Genomic DNA, 19586 nt, shown 5'->3' with positions numbered 1-19586 from the left:
TAATCTGATATTTCCAATGCAAATTGTCCACAGGGTGGTGGTAGCATGGCTCTTGGGCTACTTGCAGTTTAGGTTCCATTTTGGTAAGCTACATTTTGGACTGATGTAGATGGTTATGTACATACTGGGGGCTTTCTGGAAGACAAATAAAGGGCAGTTCATCCTTGGCAGCAGAGCACTGCTCCCCACGGCCACCTGGATGTGGTTTTATCGGTGCTGTATGAAGGGGTCAGCGAGAACCACTGACCAAAATGTCACTCCATTGCTGATCAGTTCCCAACCTTGCGTTCCAAACTTGGTCTGCATGCGTGAGACAGACACTTTCACCAGGGCACGGGGGTTCTGCCGAACCTGGAAATCGCTGCTCCAGGCACAGCAGGGTCTGCCGCATGGGGCCCAAGGCTGAGCACCTCCCCCGGCTGGATGCCCACCGGCAGCTTTGGCACCGGTGACCCTTGGTAAAGACGGGTCCGGAGGAGTAAGTGCACGTTTGGCAGATGTTTGCCGTGGCAGTGGGGAGGGCGCTGCGCTCTGTGCTGTCCACGAGCACCCAGGCCCCGGGTGAAGGCATGGCCGGCAGCCTCTGACCCTGCCCGCCAAAAACGGGACCCGGCAGAGCCCCCTGAGCCTTCGACGACCCCGGCGCTGTCCGAGACGCCGTCATCCGGGATAGGTGGTGTCTCCGGGGCTGGGGTCGGGCCTAGCCCCCCGGCCGTGACTGGCCGGTATGGCGCCGTAGCCCTTCGCCCCTCGTGTGCAGGGCCTGGGTCCTGCAGCCGCTCCCCCCCCGCCGCCTGGGGTATTGTCCGCCGCGGCGGCCCGCCCCGTCCAGCGGCGTCCCGCCCTCCGCCCCCCGCCCGGCCCTGCCCCTCGCCCCTCTCCTCCCCAAAGGCCAATGGAGACGAGATGCGGAGAGTAGGGCCGGGACGGGCGCGCTGGGGCCGCTCCGTCCGTCCTCTGTCTCCTCCCCTCGCCCGCTGACCGGTCTCTCTGGCGGCGGCCGGCGGGGCATGCCAGCCGCCTCCCGCTGAATGGCGCCGCTCCGCCGACGGGCGCTGCTGCGGGCGCTGCTCTTCCCGCTGCCAGGTGAGTCTGTCCGCCCCGCGCCCCAAGCGCCCATTGTGCGTCCGCGCCCCAACCCCGCTCCGCCGCACGTGGTTTTATTTATCCGGCATCGGTGGGAGCGGGACCCGGGAGCGGGACCCGGCGACCGGCCCCGGGGCTTTGTTCGCGCCGCGACGGGGCTGGGGGGGGGGGGGCGCGGAGGGGCTGCCGGGCACTCGCCCCACCGGCAGGGGGCGCCAGAGGGTCGCGGGGCCGCGCTCCCCCGCGTGCGGCGGGTAACCGCCGGCCGGCACGTGAGGCGGCGAGCGGCCGTTAGGCAGCCACGCGCCCCCGCGAGCCGGGGCGTGCGGGCTGTGAGGGGCGGGCGCGGGGACAGGCGGGCCCTGAGGGGGGCTCGGTGCTTCGCCGCTGCTCCGTTGGCAGGCCAGGGGCTCTCGCTAACGATTCCTTGTAAAATTAGCCTTTAACGACTCTCCCCGCTCCGGCTCCTTTGGCAGGCTCGTAAAATTATCGAGCGGTTCGGGCGCCCCCGCTCCCCTGGGCGGTGCTGCCCCGGCCGCACCTGTGTGGCAGCTCCAGCGGCGGGAGCGGTGCTGCCTCGGCCCCCGCCACGGGCGATGGCTTTGCGCGGGGCTTCAGGTCCTGCTTCTCGAGCTCCTTCGCGTAATGCGTTTGGAAACAAGTGTGCTAAGTAACTTGCACGTCTGTACTCACAGGCAAAATCTTTTGTTTCCCTCTATTAGGACTGTGGTGCTTTAGTGAACTCTTTTTTGTGAAGGAGCCTCAGGACGTTACTGTCTCAAGGAAGGATCCGGTGGTTTTAGACTGCCAGGCCCGTGGTGAAGCTCCAATAACTATTACGTGGCTGAAAAATGGAGGAAAAGTACCTGAAAATGAACGGATCTACACTTTATCTAACGGCTCGTTATATATCAGTGAGGTGGAAGGAAAGAAAGGAGAGCTGTCTGATGAAGGATTTTACCAGTGTTTAGCTCTGAACAAATACGGGGCCATTCTCAGTCAAAAAAGCCACCTCACACTAGCAAGTAAGTTCCAGCACTTGTTCATTAACCTGCTACTGAGTTAGTGACAATTCCCTGAACAATACACAACAATCTGTTTTGACTGTGTACCTGAAAAGTCAAATTATACAAGTAAAGAGCAAGTCAATTCTGCAGAAGATTTGTTTCTTTTTAAATGTGTGAAAACTATGAGGAGAACTTGCGATGTCCCTTTTTCAAGTCCTTTCCTCCTGTGGCAGGAGCTGAGACGACTTGGCCAGTGGTGCCTTGTTCGGTTGCCTCGTGCAAGTTGCTGGTCTGCAGAGCAGGTGGTCATGCAGAGCCTTGCAAGCAACCTGCCACAAAAGTTCTGGGTCTTGTTTCTCAACTGCTGTTCAGGCAACCTTGCAAGAGTTATCTTCAAATCTGATTTAGAAAGCATGATTCCCCGTTCAATATCTTGATGGTGTGTTGCATCATCTTGGGGCAGGGCAGAGCAATGATAGATGGCTATCCTTGAGAGGGAAAAGGTTTTCTGGGCAACCATGAGGGTTAAATTACCAAGCCCTTGCTTTTTTGACACGTGTGTTCAGCAAAGCAGATGCAGCTGCTGTCTCTTTTGGAATTGCTGCAGGGTCCTCTGAAACTGAGGCCTGCTACGTGGTTGTTCTGCTAGGAAGTAAAAGACGTTTCTAGGGTGACACCCTGCTATGGGATGAATAGTGAAGGAAGCAGTTGTGTGTAAGTGCCTTTATGGCTTTAACAGCCTGATCCTGGATGTGTGTTGTACTCCATATTCCTTGCATCTTTAAACAGACTGAACAAGAGATGTGTGTTAGGAACCAAGTGCTATGTCCTTTTCCATGCCAGTGCAGTGCTTTGGCTTCTACATCACCATTTTTTTTCCTTCCAAAAGAACATGGAGTCATTTCAAAGAAAGTTTAACGCATAGACTACACTGTTAATGTGGACTTTTCATGTTCTCTCCATAATAGGACTTAACTAGTGAATTTAATCTAACAGGAAAAAGCTTCCTTTGATTTCTTCAATGCTGTTCATGGTAGCAAGATACAGAGAACTCTGGTGCTGATACCTCTATGGAAGCTTGATGTTAGTCGTAAATTGCAAGTTTTAACAAATTCAGTCTGGAACTAGTTGGTCCAATAGCTTACATTAAAAAAACATCTGAATGTAAAAATTTTTTTTTTCTGTTTGCTTCCAAATTTATTATAAAAACTATGCATAACATACCCCAGGAAGGTGTGAAATACCTTGTTCAGTGAGCCAGTGTTGGGCAATTGAAAACCAGCCTGGAAGCAGGTGGCTTCAAGTAAACACTGAGTTTCCCACGTGCTGCAAGAAGTTGATATGTGAACTCTCAACTTCAAAACCTGTCTACTTCTTACTTTGTATTGTGGCATCTTACTCACAAACAGGATTAATCGACCAAGCAGGTTTTTAATACTTTTTATAAGATGATGGAAAATGAAGTATTAATATTGTTGACATTTAAATTCACATAATCAGGTTTCGGAGTGTCAGCAGTTGTTGTTATTAAGGAGCATAAAGCAAAGCAGTGGCTGATGGATTCTATGTGTAATACTGTGGAAAATTCAGGGCCATCTGAGATACAACAGGAGGGACGGTACAGAGTGCTGTAGTAGTACAGCATAGCAATCCATACTTGTAGTATCTGGTTTTATTCAGATGGTATTGAATTTTTATAAATGCTTGTTTCTTGCATGCACGTTATTCCACCAGGAATAAATTTTGTTATGGTTTTTGAATAATGAAAGACTTTCACCAAGGAAGAATTGTGAACCAGTATATTGCATTCTGTGTAGTGAGACTCTTGTTTTGCAGCCTCTTTTTTTCTTCCTCTTCCCTGCCATCTAAGACTGTGACAAAAGGTTTCTTTTTCTTCTTTGAATACTTGAAAGGTTTCCTATTGCTGTTGGAGAAAACTGGAAGAGATAGTGGGCCCATAATAATCACAGTAGGTGTTGTTGACTTAGTGATTAAGTGGTTAACTAGTGACCAAACATGTGGTTATCCTATGATGCAGTCTCCACTTTTTAGTCATATTCCAATCTGACCAGTTTCAGAATGTCATCTTTACAAGAAAGCTGTGAAATAAGGCAGTAATTTGTAATATTATATTTTGCAGCCCATAAAATGTGTCAAATTACTTTTATATCCCGTTTTTAGTGTTTCTACTTTCTATCGTGAGTTGAGAGAACTTTGCTGGTGTTTTAAGTGAAATAAAATAAAGACTTGGGGGGATTTTGTAGGCTTATAATTTTTGTTTAGAAGCAGTAGTTGGCTGCAAATTACCTTGTGGTCAGGCACAGAAGGAACTATACATATTAAACAGGTGGAGAATAGGCATTAAATGGGCATTCTTTCTTTGGGAAAAAGAAAGCAAATGTTCTCTTCAGTCTCTGGTAGCAGCAGGGTGTGAGGATGTTCTTTTACTTTGCCTGGTCAGAGCTTTTGCCAGTAAGCTTATCTTTTGCCTCAGAATTGTAATGTTTAGTGTTGCATTTGGAAATCAAAAAACTTTAATCTGTTCAGGAGTTTAAGATTTGAACACACAAGAAGATCAGGTCTTGGTTTCTAAAGTTAGGAACTGGAAGCTGAAGGTTGCACTCTTGGCAAGAATTCCATTATTCATGTGCAAATTAAGAATTCACAGGGTTAAAAGGTTAGAAACTGGCCAGGATGAGGTTTACCCTTGTGATAAAGAGCAGATGACCCTCATTCATTGGCCAAAGCTTTCATGTAGCTCCTCTGCAAAGTTAGTGATTGCCACGAATTGTTCTTGAGGAATGCAGAAATTCAAATGTGAGCAGGCCTTTCCTTAAGTGTCACTATGGAGCCTTATCTCCCCAGCACATCAGAGTAGGTCTGCAGGGACAGGGTTCCTCCCCAGAGGCCCCAAGGCTCTGCTTTCCTGTTGTTCATCCATGCACAAAAGAATTTGACTAATTTAGGGCTTTTTTTTTAGGTGAGATCTCCCTAGTTTTTTACAGGAAACGGTGGGGCTGAGGTATTGCTTATATGAAAATTAATATTAGTTTCAGTACATGCATATAGTCACTTCCAAATCAGGGTCATTGGTGTGCAGGGGAGAGAGGAGGAGGTTACTATGTGGTTCTTTTTGGGGCAACATGCAGAGATAAAATGTGAAGATTATGACTTACTCAAAATTCAACTTACTGCTGCCACTGCTATGAAGAAAGGTCTTGTAGAATATGGAAGGGATGTAGACTGTGGAGAAAGTCTAAGTACTTTTGGTACAACTTTGAATCAGCCAAAAATAAACAAGCTGAGATTTATTTTTGTATCCTGCATTTTTAAATTCCAACTGTTTTACCGCAGTTTAAACTGTTTAACCACTGTCTGTAAATAAAGCTAGCCTTCAAGTAAGATAGTGTTATGAAAAAATGGAGAAGATGGATCATGTTCTGAAGCTAGTAACATGGGTTTTAGGCAGTGATTGGATAGGATGCTCAATGTTTATTTCCTTTTCATGAAAAGTGGAAATTGAAGTCTTAAGATGGTTGGATGGGACATAAACAGCTGGGTGTGAGTGTTCCTAGGTAACCCTTTCTCCTCTTGTAACTTGGCTGAATTTATTTTCATGTTTGTGAATTACAGGAAACATAAAGCAAGTTCTTGTATATGGGTTTCTACATATCACAAGAGTGAAAGGTTATGCAAGCAGGCTTCTTAAACCACGCTCCTGGAGGGAAGCTGTGTGCAGGCTCCACTGCAGTTGGTGAAATTCTGGGCCTTTTAGACATTATACTTTGTGGAGAATTTGTAATACTGCTCCCTTGCTGTGGCAGTGATGTGATTTCTGGTCCCACTGTTGTACCAACAGTTGGCAATATTTATGTTTTAATATTCTAATAAGTTGTTCTGCTCTGCTTTCATATATTTGTACCTAAAAGTGCATCCAGCTGGCCTTTATTCTGTACTGTGACAAATGTGTTTTCTTGGCAGTTCCAACTGTTTGTTCCCACTTCACATTGTGTGGGCACAGCAGCATGTGTGGCTAAGGGAAGAGGGAACCAATCTGGCTTAAAATAATAGAATTAAAACAAAAGAAGGTGTTTAACACAAATTAGTTTCCTGAGGCTGTTTGTCCTGGAGCCACACACATTGATTACACTGGTGTACCTGAGAGGAATGATGTGGAGGTGGGAAGGCTTAGTGAGCTCAGAGGAAGGCTACTGAAATTTAGGCTGTTACAAAAATAAGTGTTCATCAAAATATGGTATTATGGAACATGTGTGTAGGCAAAAAGTTTGCCCTTCTCCTACTGATTTTTTAAAAAATAAAATTCAGTGCCTTGCCTTAAGTGAAGGGATTAATAGCTGTGGTACAGCAATGCAGTTTTCATCTTGTATGGATTCTGTCATTTCAGGTATATTCCAAATGTATATAGAGATCAAAGGTACGCTTAATTACTTTAAATAGTAGTGGAGAGAGGAACAAATTTTGAAATGGCAGACTGGGGTTATGGGGCAGATGGGGTTCTTGGTTGAGGTGGAAGTGAAATGGTTGTTGTGGACAATGGTCTTGTATCAAAAGACATAGCAAAGTCTCAATGCTATAGAACTGGTGTGGTTACAGACAGCCTGAAGCTTGGTATTTTACAAGTGCTGCCCTGTTGCTATTGCTTTGATTAGTTGATTTGAATGTTCTGAGAGATCCATTCCTATGCTGAGGGTGCACATGGGTTATCCTTAGTGCGTTTAAATTCAAGTACTTAAGGAAGGGGGGGAACGATTAATGTCTCAGTTGGAAGTGTCAGTTGGTAATGGTGAAGAAAAGCCATAAGATTTTTGCTCTTTAACTAAAACACATTGAAGAAATATGAAAATTTGTGGGTACTTACTAACTTGCAGAATTTTCCTTTAAAACTCCCACAGACATCTTTTGACCTGAGCTGATACAATACCTTTAAAGAAGAAACTGTAATATCCGTTTAAAACACAACTACTAGTTACTTTTTTGATACTTTTTTGGCACTAGGGTGTTCTTTGTATTTTTGGAAATGACTGGCCTACACTTAAAACAACTCTTCCACAGACTAAACAATGGGCTTCTTTACTATTGCCAGGACAAAAAGTGTATGAAACTTTACTTGGTGCTCATGAACAGTTTCTGTTTTTGCTACCATGTCAGTAGAGAAGTGAGCTTTTTGTGGGTTTCCTCAACACCTCCGTTTCAAATTTGTGTCAAGCATAATGCCGAATTACCACATTTTATGCCCTTTTCTCGCTGTGTAGTAAGGCCAAAGCTGTTAAGGTCTTTACTAGTTTTTACCACCGTAACTTTATAACATATAAAGTTTTGACCAGCTTCTTTTTTAAAGGAATGCTCAGACTTATTGACAATGTACTTTGTAGCAAATGAAACCTTCACCTCCATGGGACATGTTGAAGGAAAACATGGTACCATACAAGAAGCTGTTCAGAGATGCTCAGTTCTTACCTGGTGTTAAGTTCTGTGTGTGGTATGTGCTCTCAACTATTGAGATTTCTACTTGCAAAGCAGTGTGTGGCAGCAAAGGATGCTGTTCTGTTCTTGCAGTGTGGTGCCCCCCCACCCCTCCCTTCTCTTTCTTCCAGCTCCCTCTCCCTCTGCATTTCTTGGTGTAGAAATTGTTGAAAGGGCATTCAGCAAGGCCCCCTTTTGTCAGCCAGCTCTGATTATCCTAAAGAAAAGGATCTCACTCTGAGCAGTTGTTTGCTTATAGACCTGTTGTCACGTCTTCACAATTTAACAGCTGTGGCTATTGATGGTGTGCAGAACAATTTAAGACAATGACAAAAGAGAAGAGGAAGAATTTAAAAGTTACTAAGCATTTTCCTACAAAAATATGGGAATTTCTATTGCTGGGAAAATTTGTACTTAGTTTTTGTTTCTTTTCCTCAGGACTGTGTTCTTCCACAGAATCACAGACACAATATTTTAGTTAGTTTTGCATTGTTTTTATTTTGTTTTGTTTCATCAATAGGCCCAGCTGTTAAATTGGGATTGATTACTTCCAGTCTTTATAACTGGTAATCACCACCTAAGTGAAAAAGTAATCAACAATGTCAAGTCTCCACATTTTGTTGAGTAAGTATGGGTTGAATGGTCAACATTAGTTACTAGGGTCAACCTCTGTAGCATTTAAACAGCATTGTAAGCAGCATCTACATTTTACAGTTGATTGTCTTAGCAATTGAGTTAAAAGAGAAAAAAAGATAGAATTAGATTATCTGTGTTGGGAGTCAGAAAACCATCTGGCTGCCTTCCAAAACTTGTATGAAGAGAGGAATTTTTTTTTTAAATCTGTTTTAATGGATGAAATTTTTCCTTTTTTAATAGATGGAGATAAACGGCAGAGGGAGGAGGGAAATGGTTATGAAACCACCTAAGTGTGGAGGGTTTGTCTGTGACTCCATGAAGTTATTGTAATCTCCTGTGCTATGATGCTTTTTCTGTATGGAAAAGTTTTGGAGAGAGATTGCTTTCCTAATATACTAGAGGAAAATGTTAGTGAGCAGCACTAGACAGTTCACTGCTTTTACTTTGTTTCATAGCTCTTGCCAGAATTACTCTTTAGTTTGAGTTGGTTTGGGGGTTTTTTGTTGTTGGTTTGTTTTTGTTTTTTCCCAGTAAATTGGAATTTGATTTCCTTAGGTGACTGGATGGGTTTTTTATCTTTTAACAACATGAGCACTCATGAAGGCAAACTGTGTGGCATCTGGGTAATACAGTTGTTACGTTGAGGCCCTGTTCCAAAGTACTTGTTTCTTAACTGCCCATCTCTGTTTGGCTTCTGGTAGGAGTTCTTTGCACATCAGTGCATCTGCAGCTTAGGGGAATGGGATCTAGGTATCACTCCCCCCTCCACTCCCAGATGCACATAAGTCTGCAGTATGCTCATGAAATTAACTTAGATTCTTATTGTCATAACCCTAAAATGACAATGTTCAATAGTTATATTTTATGGGGTAAAAATTTCAGGGCTACCAAGTCTTTCTGTGTTACTGTTATCTAAACAGCTTTTAAAACTCCTGCTGTGGTAAGGGTATTCCTGAGTTTGGCTAAGGGGAAAGCTGTAAGCTTTCATTAGTTAAGCTTGAGGAAGTTGTGTCTGCTTCTAGCCTGATCCCTTCATCCTAACAACAGTGATAGTATTCAGTGAGTAACTTTCCTTATACTGGGTGTCAGAGCAGTAGAATGTTACACGAAAAATGAAATACTGAAAATAAACATGTAGGAGACATAGGAATGCTGATAACAAGCTTTATATCCAAAGCCGTTATCGGAACTTAATCATTAATTTAAGGCCAGAGTTGCAATGTACCAAGGTACTACTTCACCATTTCTGGAGGAGTTACTGGACACTTAACTACTGATGTGGGAGAAGTCATCAAGGAGTGCAGTTATTTAATCTTCTGTAACTATGGTAGTTGGTTTAATACTTCTATAAACTTACTTCTTTTTCTAACAGTAAGTAAGTAGTAAGAATATACACTCCTGTAAATTGTTTTTAAAATGATCTTACAAAGTTATTTCTGCATGTAGGCAAAGTTTTGAGGAAAGGAATATGAAATATATGGAAATACACTGATTGTAAAGTTCTAGTAAAATTGATAACAGACAATAACCTTTGCTATAAAATTAGAAAACAGGTAGAAACCTCATTAGAGTTTCCTGCAGGGTATGAGACTCACAGAACATGTGATGCACTCTGAACCAGCTCCTTCTAGAAACCTGCCCATAATGTCTACTGTGTCCTACTCACATTCTACATCTCTATGATTATAAGCTATTTTTTAAATTAAAATAAAGAAATGCAACTTTAATATTTTCACTTGGGCTATTTCTTCTGTCACTAAATCTGGGCATTATCTCAAACTAATGAGTGTACAGGAAACATCCAGGTCATGCAGGTCATATAATGTTATCTTGTATAATATAAACCAAGGAGACACTGGAAAAATGAAAATCCAAGAGCAAGGCTTCTCTTTTACAAAAATATGCAAAAAATCTTATTAATCTGCAAATTTTGAAGTCCTGACTTTAGATAGCTAAACTATTCTCTCACTGGCCATTTTTAAGGGACATTGCTACAGGAGAAAATACAGCTTGACCATCTGCTCAGCATTAAAAAAAAGCAAAACAGCAGCTGATACTGCTACAAATACAAAAATTAACACTTCTCCCTCTCAAGACTTTACAGTTACACTTTGACTTCTATTGTACCATTTTTTTCAATGGTACTGAGCTTTAAAAGTGGCGCCTGCCATAAGAGCCTTGGTAAAATTCTCCTGCACTGCAAGGAATAAGATTGTTGTTGTTTCTGAATTATGACAGAAATCTGTTATGAAAGGTATGAATTTAAATGCAAAGAGAATCTTTGATATCCTTTCCCACTTATAGAATCCTAGGAAGGAAAATTCCTATGTGCTGGCTTCTTCTAATACATAGCAAGGGTGCAGTTAGTCTAAGACTCGACAGCTTTGTGTATCTTGTATATAGTTATGCAAGAAAGTTGCAAACTGAAGGGGGATTCTGGGAAGAGAAGCAGCACTGTATCTTCAGATTTGTTTTTTAGCATCTTCAGATAGTAATTCTGTTCACATTGATTGATTATATTGTTCTCGTTTCAGTGGATCAGAATTTCTTATGTAAAACATTCACATATGGTATAAATATTCATATCTTAATGGTATCGTTGGCAAATTGATAGAATTCTAAAAGTAGATTTATAAAAAGTAGATTAGAAAACATGTTGTTTTAGTTAATCAATGTAAATTTACCACATGCATACTAGCTTATCTTTGGACACCTTAATAGATACACAACTCGTTTATAAAATCTTGCATTACATTAAGCATCTTTCTGAACCATTCACTCAGGAGAGTTTTGAATTATTATTATTTTTTTTCTTCTTAGAGCCATTAGACTAAAGACAAAACAACATAAAATAGGATTAGAAAAATAACTTGCTGTTCTATATTTCCTCAGCCTTTGCAGTCTGTGTATCTCATGGGGAATAGCAATGGTCAGCCTTCTCCCACTACAATCATGGAAGTCATCCATCAGCCTGTTTACTAACTGGGATTGTCAGTTCTTTTGAGCTGTACTGGGAGACACACACTTCCTGTACACCTTGAAATGGAGAGGAAAAAGTATCAGATAGAAAAGCATTTAATTTATTTTCTGATCTGTTCTAATACTCAGCTTCCTCATCCATGTTCCCACTCTTCCTCATGTCAGGTGCAGTCTTGTATTCCTGCCATGTGGTCACTTGGGGTTTTTTGGTTTTTTTTTTTTTTTCTTCTTTTTATAAACGGTCACATATATGCTATATAATTGTTTTGGATTTGCAAAAATGCTTCTGGTGACCACGCCTCTCTTACTCCTGTCTGATGACTGGAAAGAGGTACTGTTTGCTAGTGGAGGTTATTTTCACAGCTGTGGCAGAGGAGGGAAATGTCATAAGATACTCTGAGGTCAGTTTTGACCCCAAGTTTAGGTGAGGTAAAAATGATTCAACAGAAGTGTACTGCCTTGTGGCAGTGGTCTGGCTGTCATTTCAAAATCAGATACTGATTATGATTAAGGAAAAAGCTGTTTTGATAGACATGATAGTGTGTAATAAAACTAGTTTAGTGTTAGACAGTATTGTTTATTTGTTTGTTTGTTTTACAACTTGTTAAAATTGCAAGTTATCAAATAAGCCATTATCTCTTCAAAGAAACTTTGAAAATAATCTTAAGGTCATTGAACATGCAGAAGAGTTTTAAATAATTTTTTGCTTTTACAATCTTTTACATATAAATAATGGTTTAATTAACCAGCAAATCAACTAGTGTAAATTGTTAAATAACCATTTCACGGTGCACATCAAGATCTCTAGTAAACCTCTAATAACTGTAACATGTGCCTGAGGCAGAGCTGTGCATTATGTATGTTCTTAGTAATGAGAATTCATTGACTTTATGAAGCCATTGACAGATATTTATCATTTGTTCATTAAACTTGTCTGTGACATCTGGCAAATAGATGTTAACTGGAAATATTCCCTGGGAGTTCTGGCACGAGTCCCTTGTTTTGCCTGAGAAGAGACAAACTTTGTACATAGCATGTCCCAGGTCACACGGGTGGAACTACCTTTCCCCACTCCCTTCCCAAAAGTCTAAGTGAGCATGTGACTAGCTCTTTTTTTATCTTGCTTGTAATGCTTATTTATGCAAGGAACCCTGTGGCCTGTAGTTTGTGAGCAGATTTATCATTGATCTTCAATAGAGGTTGAAAGTGGATACTGCTATATTAGTTCAGTCAGTCTGTGCCAGCAAGGCAGATCAATTTTATCACGTGACCAAACTATTGTAAAAATGATCATAGTAAAAATCCACAGTGCTCTGTTCACAGTGGCTCATGGAACAAGTACATCTGAGTTTGTATTCAGATGCATTAGCCTGTGCTCTTAGAATTAGTATTTCTTTATTTAAGAAGTGGAGACATAATTGGTACGTTTTTTTGTTTTCTTTTTGTTTCTCATCAGTAGACTTTTTTTTTTATTTCAACTAGTAATTTTATTTTTCTTTCTTTTTCCTTTTAAGGCTCTGAATTTTATTTCTAGTAATAATTACATTTCCTAGTGTTTGAAATTCTTAGATGTACTACACAGTAGGAGAGGTAAGCACTGATATATCTTACAAGAGAGAAACTTTGAAATTCTTGGTTGCATTAGTGGGAGTTTTGTGACAGTCCAAGCACATGCATTTAGTACTTGTATTTAATGATCATCTTTACCTGATGTTGCTTATTGCTGATTTTCATAAAACATATGGTAGATGACCAAAGCTTTGTTGAAAGCCTTTTAAATATACATTGTAGAGCAATTCTTCTTTTGGTCTTTTAAAACTACTATGTTTGGAATGATGAGAAATATCTCATGTCTTCTGCTTTTGAGCACCCAGTGTGGAAAAAAAATATGCACTTTTAACACCTGCCTGTGTTTGGTTCCTATGGATAGCTATTTCTAATAATCATAGAGGCTCTCCATAGGATATTTTCCCACCTGCTTGTGTTTCTGTTGTGCTACCTGAGTCCAACTGTATCAGATTTTTCAAGCAGGAATGAATGTACTAGCAAATTGTGGCACAACTGACAAATACTTACTAGTGGGTCAAAGCTAGTGTTCAGGTTGTGAAACTCTTCAAAAATTTGAATATCCAAAAATCCATTACATAGAATTTTTGTCTTTCAAGAGGAATAGTAGAACAGTTGGCTCTTTAAAATATATTGTGTCTCACTACATAATAGTTCACTGGATTAAATGAATTTATTGATTTCTGCTTCTTTACTGACACACATTTATGAGCAGTTTCTTTGGTACCATGGCCACATGTCAAAGGTCATAACTTTCCTTCACTGTGGAAGAATAAAAGGTTTTAGATGGTGAATCTCTGAAATCCACAAAGTGCTTTATTCCCCCCTCCCTTCTAATATAATTACTGTTTTTTCATTAATTTATTTAAGATAAATAAACAAAAATAATAAAAATATTCACACTAAAAAAACACCCTATACTATATGTCATAAAATAACTAGAGGAAACTATTTCTCTGCACAAAAGACAACATACCTAATTTGCTAATAAGTATTATGAGATACATGGTAGTATGATAGGCTCTTTAATGGTCAGAGATTGTATTGAAAACTGTCAATTTAAAGAATATAATAAACATTTCTCACAAAGCATTTTATTACACTTCAATTTAGAAGCAGTATTTCTTTCCTTCTAGAGCTGTGTCAAAGGTATTTTACACTGTGTGCACCAGTGGTGAAACTGGAAGTACATCCTACTGAGAGAATGAGGAACATTCCAAATCTGTGCTTTGTGTTTAGACAAATGTTAAAAATGTTGACGTTTTCTTAAATGACATCATTACTAGTAGCCTGTGGGATTTTGGTGTGTACTGGATATGAAATCCACTGATGATATAAACATAAAGTTATTTAAAAAGAAACTGCAGTGGAATTTAAAGAAGTTTAATTCATCCTCTAATTTGCCAAAAAGAGAAAGAACAGTCATGTTTTAAAAAACAAGTGACTGAAGCTAGTTCTGAAATGTTGGAAATGAAGAACTGGATGAATAGAATGCAGTTAATGCCATATCCCCTGTGTAGTCTGTGGTGCTCATGTCTTTGGTAGCCTGGCAAAAAAAAAACAAAACAAAACTTTTTTTTTTAGATAAATAGTTATCTAACTAATGTGGTTAGAGGTAATGAATTGAACAGGCTTTCTGTGCTAGAGCTGTCTGGAGATAAGTAGGCAAGAGTAGTGGGGATTTGGGATCATCTGGAAGAGTTTGTCTTCACTTTTTAGCAGCTACTAACTGGTAGATTAGCTAGCTCTGGCCCTCTCAACAAACAACAGTGTGAAGGTGTTATTTTGATTTAAAACTCAAGTTTTGTGCTAGGTAAGGGGATGAGCTTGAATTGTTCTCGGGCCTCACTGTAGTCCTGAAGCAGGGCTGTTTCTGAAAGAGCAGCAGAGCCTGAAGTTGTATCAATGGGAAAAATAACTCCATGATTTTCTGAGAAGACAAAAAAAGTCTTTTCATCACCTACCCTAAGAAAGAGAATTTGCAGCCAAACTTTTTCACATGCTAGAGATGAAGCCTGTTGATGTTTTTAATCATGATGCTTGCAAAAAATACCCAAGTGGTTTCCTTTTCTTCTGCTCTGTTGTTTTGTGCAAATGATGGTCTTGTTCTAAAGGGGCTGGTGACACTCTGCTGTTAAATTTACCAAATGTTTATATTGCAGGACTGTAGCTCCTAAGCTTCTGACATGTTAACCTTTTGGATAGAAATTTGTCATGTTAGCATCCATGTCTTTGCTTTTATTTTCTATCTTTATTTTTAAATACAGTTTACTTCTGCAGGACTGTTTGTCTTGGTACCTAGAACAAATCTTAAGATGAAGCTGCTTTTTCTCTGGTTTTATTTTTTACTAGGATAGCATGGGAATGCCTAGTTGGGGAATTTGTTGGGGAGGTGGTCTTTCTGTCTGCTAGAAGCATTTGCTGTTGCTATGAATACATTTGCAAACTTGCCTGTTCTGTAAGTTTTGAGGAAAACTCAATGTGTTTTGTTTTTTGTTTTTTTTTTTTTTTTTTTTTTTTGTTTTTGTTTTTTTTTTTTGAGCACATGTTCAGCATAGACTTTCTCAGCTTGACTGACTAGAGACACTCACGATGCTGTTTTTGCTGAGGATGTTGCTTGTGAACATTGAGCTGGGCTTTCCCTCTAAGCAGTCCCAGGCAGCTGTGGACTTGCCTTTTTTTCCTGTTCTGAATTAATGAGGAGCTAAAGTGTGATCTAACACTGCCTGGAGAAACCAGCTGGCATCGAAAGCTGAAGTGAGTGAAAACAATGCTCTAATTACCTGGAGAGGAAGTTTGGGAGGGGAAGTGGGTGAGGTGGAGGTGTGAGGGGTCTCATGTGTCTAGAGGTCAGGGAGGGGAAGAAAACACATTGGTGGGAAGTAGCTCCGTACTAAGGAAAAGCTTGTGGAATGAGAACTGGAGCTGGCTTGATTTGGAGATTGCCATGGGCACAGGTTGGGAAAGGGACAGGACTGAGGGTCTGGCGAAGACTGACTCAAGAATGTGTGCCCATCAGAACAGCTGATCTTTGAGGACATGAAATGTGGATTCAGGAGTCCTGCATTTCCCTTGAGAATTTCGGACAAAGAATAACCTCCCATTTGGAAGCTTTGAAGGATTTAAATTGGATCACTGCGTCAGCAAGAAGCTTCTACAATATGTGGCACAAGTCAGCATGGTCCTACTTTTTATGGGAAGTCTGTGATTTCATATTTCTTACTGTCTTGGTGTTTGATCCAAGGCTTGATTAATTGGAGCTGTGGTGATAACACATGGAGTGCCGTGAGGGGTCAGTATCTTGTCTTGGACACCTAAGTTGGTGAATATTTTGGGCCACCATCCAAATGCTTGTCCCAACTGTAAAATTAAAATAATTATTTAACAGAATGTCATCCTGAGGCACTGTGAGAGTAGATGCATTTACATTTGTTAAGAACTGTAGAGCAGAGCCCTGCAGAAAAGGCCATAGGGAAGTTAATAACTCTGTCTTCAGTGCACTGCTTAATAGAGTGTAATAAATAAGGCATGAGGCCACACACTGAACAGAGAAAACAAAATATTGAATAGATGCTCATTATGTGAGCACCATTCATTTGGTGCTGTGAATAGTGAGGGAAGTGTGATTGTGCGGTTGGATTGTTTCCTAAAGCATGTATATAAACAGAGTAAATCAGTTACATAAGCAACTTAATTTCTTCAGTTTCCTAACATCTGAGAATTTGCATTTGGAAATTTTTTTGTCTTTTGTGTGTGTGTATAAACACATGTATGAGGTAGATATTCTGAATGATGTGTTAGTGGGAAAGTTTAGGGGTTAGTTCCATTTATAAAACGATGTATTTCATTTCACAAGAAGTGAAATAAATATGCTTGAAAGTATTAGAGCTTTATATATAGGCAAGGTTTCAGGAAAAAGACTTGGAACAGAGACACTGTAACAACTTCTGAGATGAGTTTAAAAAGTTCATCTGAACTTTTTTATTCAACCAAAACATGGGATAGATTCTAAGCATGTATTTACCAATAACTTTCACTTAATAATGATAATCCTCATATATATATATATATATACACACATACTTCTTTTTTTTTACATAGAGGTTTACTGACCAGTGATGATACTGTAGGGGTCCACAGCAGCATTTATAAACCTGTTGCTAGTATTCTATCAGAGTGTAATCTGACTTAGGAAACCATTTAAACACAGTGTTAAGAAAACCCACATTAAATTTATACATTTGACAACAACCTGTGTGTGGACAGAGCTTAGGTGAGTGCTCGACTGTACACTGGGTTTTACCAGAGCAAACTTCACTCTCTTTGACCTGAATGAGGGGAAAATTGGTTTATTGAGATTTCTGGGAGAAAAGCTTTGTTGTGGTCCATGATATCAGGTAGGTGCCAGGGAGGACTGAGGGCTCCAGTGCTGCAGAGGAATTGGCACCTATGGGTTTCACCTCCTTCTTCATCTGGTCTGTCTCTTTTCTCAAGAGTTTATTCCAGTATGTAGCCTAGAATACCACCCATTTGGTGGGCTACAGGTCTTGTCTTGAGGCCTAGGGCAGCTTTCTGGAAATACAGTCTAGAAGTCACGACTAGAGAAAAATCCCTGATAATATTGTTTTGATTCTTTTTTTTTTTTTTTTCTGACACATTTATGCAAAAGAACCTCAAAGGCAGTGAAGTGTTCAACACTTCACACCTTCAGTGCAGGGTAAGCACCTGGATCCTGGTTGGGGATCTGGCCCTTTGGTTCCTGGGACCTTCTTTCTCTGAGGATGGTTTTCACAGGCATGCTTAGAAGCTGGAATAGGAGGAAATGTAAAGTATTGTTGGTACTATTTTAATTGTTCCTTTCTTCACTATTTAGTTGTTGCCGTGTTCACCATTGTCCTGTGTTTACCTAAATAATGGTTGCCTGCTCTTTCACAAACTTGTGAAGAGGAAAGATGGTGACCACCTGAAACAATATCTGTGGCAGAATAGCCTGAGAACTTTAAATAACCAAAAGGGACCGTTTCCAAGGCAGCTAAGTGACCTTTGGATCCCAGAAGCAGGCTATTCATAGAGGCAAAGCCTTTGTCCTGCTTTGACCAGTGGTCAGTGAACTCTGGCAGGCCCCTGGGCTCACCATCTTGGCCCTAGACTAGCAGCTGGTGATTGATTCATTTAACTGTCCAGATTCACATTCTTCTGTCAAGGACTTGTCAAGGAAGAAAATGGTTCTATGGAGGGCTATTCATTTTACTAAAAGGAAAGGGATGCATTATATGATTGAGTGGATTACTTTTGGGTCAGAAGAGTTCCTGCATTGCTCTGTTTTAATTCAGCCTTCAATCAAAGAGAGATTTAGTTTATCAGCACAGTGTGGTGCTCATGAAGAGGGACAGATCGTTTCAATTCCATCAGTGCAATAGGGCTATTTTAGGTTTTTTTGTTTGTTTGTTTCCCCCCCTCCTTTTTGTGATTTGTTCCCTCCCCCCCCCCCCCCATTTTCTTGCCAATAAATCCATGGATTTTTTTATTAGTTTATATGACAGAGAATTAAGAATATTAATTTCTAGCAATATCAGTCGTAGTTTTAGTGTGTATGATATATGAATATTAATGTTCCTACTGCCTCATATATGGTGTTAAGCAATCCAGAAAAGCCTAGAGTAAGTAAAAGATTGGTATGGTACCTCTCTTCAGAAGTGGAGAAAACTGAGAAGAGATAAAGTTGTACAGGATCAAACTAATAAATCACTTCCCTACAGACAACACAGGCAGCTGTAAAGCTCAGGGTAGTACCTAGTGTTTTCTGTCCAGTCCTCATTTTCATGTGATGAACAAAAGTTTGTTGTACAAACCCAACATTTTCCAAATACTGAAGAGTGCTATCTCTTCATTTTTTTGCTGGTTAAGAATCCCTTTCTTTAAAACAAGAGGAAGGTGTTTCCATGTATTCTGAAACTTGAATCATGTGTTCAATTATATAATTAATGTGTCCAACAAAACACTAGGGAGGGTGGGTTTCCTCTTTATCGTGTTGCCAGTCTTCTGTCCACCTTCTCTTCAGCTGGGCTTTCTTCCCCTAACATTAGAATTTATTTGCTGATCCCCTTCATGAAGTACTGAGGAAAGAATGTTGTTGCTTAGCTCCTTCCACTGGAAATAACAGGCATTAGAGAGCAGATCCTGCCAGTTAACCTTCTGCCTCTATTTGAATGAACATGATGAGCAGCACCAGATGAAATATGACCACCAAGTTTCTTTACCCCACTCTCATAAGCTATGTATTGTTTTGATTTGGCTTATTGAACACATTATGAGGGATTTCCGATTGGCTTCAGGCCAAGGTGTTACACTTCTGCAGATGGCAGTACAAGTGCATAATTTAGAAGAAAATACAGGGAGGCTTGGCCTGTTGTGTTCTTTACTCTCCCTCTTTTTAAGGCAAAAGTGACAATTTTGTATTTGTTAAGATAAATGTATGGTTTAACTATATTAAGAGCACATGAGTGGAAGGAAGTCTGAGATAATCAAGCCTTGCTTAACTCTTCTCTGTTTTACACCTCTGCATATGTATCAAAAATCTGGAATAAGAATTACACTTGTTGAATGGTCTACCTTTCACAGAGGCCTGGTGGTATTATTTTATGTCTGCAGTTGCATTTCCCAGGAACTCCCCTTTCTCAGAGCTTGCATTTTTCAGGCTGAGCCATGATGTCCAAGATGGAGAGTATCTCTGTGCTCCTGATAATGCTTCCCTCAGTACCTTCCTGGTGGCTTTGATTCACATCCTTGAACTGAAGATAAATAATGAGTTTTGAAAATCAAAGAAAA

At 40.5% G+C, this 19586-nt stretch overlaps 1 protein-coding gene across 1 annotated transcript in view; it reads left to right on the top strand.

The window, feature by feature from the left end:
* The first annotated feature begins 1010 nt into the window (after positions 1-1010).
* The window catches only part of PRTG (protogenin), a 79160-nt gene continuing 60584 nt past the window's right edge, over positions 1011-19586 (top strand). Inside the window, 2 exon segments of the mRNA XM_030457290.1 lie at positions 1011-1086; positions 1809-2111. Coding sequence (XP_030313150.1) covers positions 1011-1086; positions 1809-2111 — 379 coding nt within the window.

The sequence above is a fragment of the Calypte anna genome, chromosome 10 (assembly GCF_003957555.1).
Source record: "Calypte anna isolate BGI_N300 chromosome 10, bCalAnn1_v1.p, whole genome shotgun sequence".
In the NCBI taxonomy this organism is placed as follows: domain Eukaryota; kingdom Metazoa; phylum Chordata; class Aves; order Apodiformes; family Trochilidae; genus Calypte; species Calypte anna.
The sequence above is the reverse complement of the archived record's forward strand: the minus strand, read 5'-3'. Positions and strand labels throughout refer to the sequence as shown.